We start from the raw sequence: 5,270 nt of genomic DNA on the forward strand, positions 1-5,270 counted from the left end.
TTATTCTCCCTGTTTCTTCAGCCCTGACTTCCTGGAGCCATGTTGCATGTTTGTTGTGTGATACCGGATTGCTCCATATGTTTTCCCAGAGTCTCTTACTTGGTTCGGCTTCAGGAATTTCTGGGTGGTTGTCTTCCCCTCTTAGTTGGCTGTATAGTCTTTTCTGGTTGGTTCCGAATAGTTTGTTCTGTTGGTATCCCTTATTCCTGTTCATGTACCGTTGGATCTTATGTGCTTTGGCCTTAAGCCTCTGTTTTACATCTTCTATTGTGTTGTTTAATCCCCTCTCTTGTACTTTGTATTTCTCGTTGAGTTCCTCCCTTGTTTTCCTGCTTCTTAGCCTTTTTTCTGCCATCTCTTTCAGTTTACTCAAGTCAGATCTCATCACCATGATTTGCTTTTCCAGGCGCCTTTTCCAAGGAGGTTGCTGTTTTGGTTTCTGTTGGGTTGGTTGTGCTGGTGGTGTTGGTGTTCGAATTCCCATCAGTTCTGCTACTAATCTTGCTCCTGCATATGTCAAGTTATTTGTTTCTGTGATACTGGTGGTCTGTATTATGCCCATTATTTCATTGACCTCACTTGTTTTCTCCCTTAATTTCTTGGTGCCATTTACTTTAAATTCAAGCTTACAAAGAATATGGCCTTCATTAGGAAGAAGACGAGGTAAAGGGAAATACAGAAAGATGAGACCCCACTTATTAAAAAAGAAACAAAATAAATCAATAAATGTATTAAAGGTATTAAGATGCATGGTGAATAGATTGAGGGCAGTAATGTACTACACCTTCGCTTGAACTTCTGGAGTTCCAATTTCACCTAGAATAGTCAAAGCTTCAGATTCGTTCAGCAAAGTTCCATCCGCCTGAAAGGAAGGATAGGGTGAAAAATTTGTATGAGATCTGCTAATCAATAGTGTTTTCGTTTTACTGCATTTCAGCCTCATACTCCATCGACTACACCATTCCCTGATCCAGAATATCTCCCGATGTAGGCTGAGGGCAGCTCCAATTCTCAAAAGTGGAGACTTTACTCCATCTGCAAGTACTGCATCATCAGCATACTGAACAATTTTGTTTTCCAGGTAATTTTCTTTGATCAACGAATGGCCTCCACCATGAAGAAACAAGCTTCTGGGTCGTGCTGCGTGAACTGGGGGCAGAAGTAAGGAAGTGGTGGCAATATTATCACTGGAGAAGCTAGCATTTTTGGGGCTTGCTTGGCTGGTCATTTCCGTGGTTACCAGTGTAGTGAACGCACGGGTAAGAAGCTACATCTACAAACTTATTGATTTATTTGGACAACAAACAGACAGGTCAGTAGCTCTTTCAAGGGGAACAAAACCGAGGTTGCAAAACAATCACTAATGTTTGTTGAAGGATGGAGAGATGTATATAAATTGATGTACAAGCCACAACTGAAGCTATGGTACATATGACTGAAATGCTGATATTGTGGTAATAGCAATATGTTTAACATATTATTGATGTATATGGTAATAAATATATGTTTAATATAACAATATGAATGAAAATATATGTACAAAAGATGCGTGACATATGCTCTGTTTCTTGTATACTTGCATTTAGTGCGCCATGATGTTTGTTGTGAAGAGATTAGCTGGCCAAGTAAGATGGAGGTGTGTAGGTGTGCGTGGGGCCCTACAAAACCATCAGGGTCTTCTCCATCCCAGCTATCAAGATTATCCATAATATTCTTAACATTCTTGGAACAAAATGCAATTTTTTTAAGAGGAGGTTCAGCTGATTGCTTAGCTTCAAAAGTTTGATGAAGCGAGTCAGCCTTTTCCGTAGGGCCAGTAACCAATCCACCATTATCTGTTAGTAGTGGTAGAATGGAAGACGAGCATGATCCAAAGATAGATGATGCAAATTTGGCCCACCACAAATAAGGCTGAGTAATTCCTTTAAGTTTCCTCTTCAAGGAATTATTGTAATTTCTCTCGGCAGAGTGGTACGTTCTATTCAGAGCGTGGTGAGACTCAATAAAAACTGTGTCATTTTCATTTGAATGATTTCGTCTAGATGCGTTGAATCTGTCTCTTTGTCATGGTAGGCTCGTCTACATGTATCATAAAACCATTGTTGGTCATTTGTCCTAAATAGCCATCACCATTTCATTCAAATTCTTCTTGGGATCAGCATTTGAGATATGAAGTGCTTGACAAGCTTCAATGATGCGATCCTAAATGGGTCTGGATTTCAACCTGACCATTTTTCCAATACTGGAATTAGGAATGTACTGGCTCGCAGATATGTCCATCTCAATGGCGCAATGATTAGAAGTACCTATATATTTACCGACCTTGGACTTTATTACAGCTGGAGCATGTATGAATATGAGGTCTAAACTATGATTACCGGAAATGAGAGTTAATTTCTCAATTATCTGGACAAAATCGAAGGATACACAGAACTCAAGAGTTGACCGGCCATGGTGATCTGTGGAATTTGAATATAGCAACTCACTGTGCTCTGCATTACAGTCTCTAGAAGTAACGAATTATGCTTTTAATTCCTGTGACTGAGCCATACTAATCCTCTGCAAAAGACATATCGACAACAGTCGATATGTGAATTACGGTAAACAGCTTTCTGCCTCAACTAAACAATAATGAGATTACTTATGCTTCTGCATTTGGGCCCAAAATCTCTATCCTTCCAAGGAAACTACGATGTCATATGACTAATCAGTTTACTATTTCTAACACTGGCGACAGTTTAAACTCAGTCAAACACCTTATAGTCCTTCAAAAAGTCAAAACTGACACGGAAAAGAATAGATTCTAGATTACAGTCTTGTGTGAAAAAGGAGACAAAAGTGATACAAAGCCATAAAGAATTTCTATAGGTGAGTGAGTACAAATCAAATTGTAGGTGTCCTAAAAGTCTCTTGGTGAGATTTCAACGACTGAGAGAAATCAGAGCAGGTAACTCAAAAAATGGTTCTACGGAGCAAATATTTGTAAAATATCAAATGTAGTCCCTGCTGTACCTAAAGTTCTCATAAGTATTTGTAATGGGAACCCAGTCAACCCGTTTATCAGTTTCTGTGGGATAGTTATGTACCGATACTCTCAAGTCATATTATAATGATCTTAAAAATTCTCAAGAAGGAAATGATTTCTGGAACTAATATTTTAAAAGAAATATTTTCACTCTTGCTTATTGATGTGTCCTTAATTCATATATGATTCATTCAAATGATTCGTAACGAATCCACTGGCATTAGGACTCAGCGTGCATTTATTAAAAAAGACAACTATGTAAAATTTGTAACTACTTCCAGCTTGGGAAACGAGAATAACATTCAAATGCAGTATAAATACATTTTCGGCACTGATGAAACTATATAAATATCTTGAATTGGGGCGATGGTAATCCTGCAAGAGGAGTCATTTCATCGACAGGAAACATTTTAGGCCACACGGAAGGAAAATCATGTAATTTTTCAAGCTTTAGAGAGTCTTTCCCAGACATAAATAACATCCAGGCTGTGGAATATTTCAGAGAGATTAATGGGATGGTTAGTCAAGCAAGCATCTAACCACAGAGGAAGAACGTGGGGATTTATCATCATCTATCTCTCGGAAGCCTTATGCAATGCACCCACTGCGGTAATTTTCCTTGAGAAAACCTAGAAGCCAAAAACAGCTAAGCTTCTCTGGCATATTCAAATAGAGCAGCCAAGAACATACCTGGGAAAACTACAAGACAATCCATAGCAAAATCTGGGCTGATTTCAGGTGAGAGGTTATTTTGAAAATATCGCTTTTCAAAATATTTCTCTCACCTTATTTCCTTAGCATTTGTTTCGCTCATCGAACATTGACTAATTATTTCTGGCTTTTGGAGTATTTTAGTTACAAAGATTTAAGAACTTGGACAATATTTTCGAGTAATGACCTAAATATTTAATGACCACTCTCTCATATACTATATATATGAATATTCTCACACGCACACACACACTCACACACACACACACACACACACACACACATATATATATATATATATATATATATATATATATATGTGTGTGTGTGTGTGTGTGTACACACACACACACACACATATATATATATATATATATATATATATATATATATATATATATATATATATATAGTGTGTGTGTGTGTGTGTGATATATATATATATATATATATATATATATATATATATATATATATATATATATATATATATATATATATATATATATATATGTGTGTGTGTGTGTGTGTGTGTGTGTGTGTGTGTGTGTGTAAATAGTATTTTGGATATGTAAAATTAATTTTCATAGGTTTTTTCGCTTAAATTTTCTTTGCCTTTACTGCGAAATGCAACGGTAATTCAGTCAGAGAAATGCGAATATAAGCTCTGTATCAGTCCAAATGTTCTGCAGTTTCTTTCGATGATTTTTGATTCACCTTTATTGATGATACAATGCAACGTATCTTAGGACGGAAATTTCACTCTTCATCATATCTCCGTTACTAAAGGTTATTTTCCTGATAGATGTAGAACATGCAAATGATTTGGCCAGGTTTTTGCGTATCTTTATATTTCGATACCATTTATTTGCTGTGATGGTGAAGTATACTTTAATATACTAATGTGAATTTTATTTCATAGGCAATAATGGCGTTTGTGGATGTCGGTAACATATCTTATTGTACCAACACGAGCTTGATGGTGCGCGCTACGCTGCGTTGTGGAAGTGTGATGTCTCCCCTACCTACACCGGGCCCACCCGGGCCAGACGAACAAGAAAGATCCAATCGGATTTTATTATTATAGAAGAAAGATAGATATCATAATCCATACGACCAAGTCTACTGGTGATCTTTTTATTTGCAGTATAATTCGTTTTATGTAACTGACTATCAAAAGTCAAGGAAATTTCATGAATCAAGAAGCCTTTTGTTCTTTGTATTTAAATGACATTAGTTTTTAAGTACTGACATATCTGTAGCTGGATATGAGCAAGACCTCCTGCTACCAGTAGACTATAATTCGTCAATCGAAGAACTTTAATTTTTGCCTACAAACAAGCAGAAAATCGGTAACTGTTTACAGATGGGCCATTTTAAAGTCTGACAAAATTACAGGTGAAGTGCACCTGGTACTTCTCAGGATAAGAACCATAGAGGAGATAAGTTCATCCTTATTTACAGTATGATACGTGATAATGATTCTCATTCACTTAAACTCGACGACGTTAGATAATGTATTTTATCCTCAATT

General features: G+C 36.7%; 1 protein-coding gene across 1 annotated transcript in view; it reads left to right on the forward strand.

Moving 5' to 3' along the window:
• The first annotated feature begins 1,592 nt into the window (after positions 1–1,592).
• LOC135215943 (tetranectin-like) overlaps positions 1,593–5,270 on the forward strand; it is a 13,404-nt gene continuing 9,726 nt past the window's right edge. The window contains exons 1-2 of the mRNA XM_064250898.1: positions 1,593–1,625; positions 4,659–4,683. Coding sequence (XP_064106968.1) covers positions 1,593–1,625; positions 4,659–4,683 — 58 coding nt within the window. The remainder of the gene's footprint in view (positions 1,626–4,658; positions 4,684–5,270) is intronic.

This window comes from Macrobrachium nipponense, chromosome 5 (genome assembly GCF_015104395.2).
Source record: "Macrobrachium nipponense isolate FS-2020 chromosome 5, ASM1510439v2, whole genome shotgun sequence".
Lineage (NCBI taxonomy): Eukaryota > Metazoa > Arthropoda > Malacostraca > Decapoda > Palaemonidae > Macrobrachium > Macrobrachium nipponense.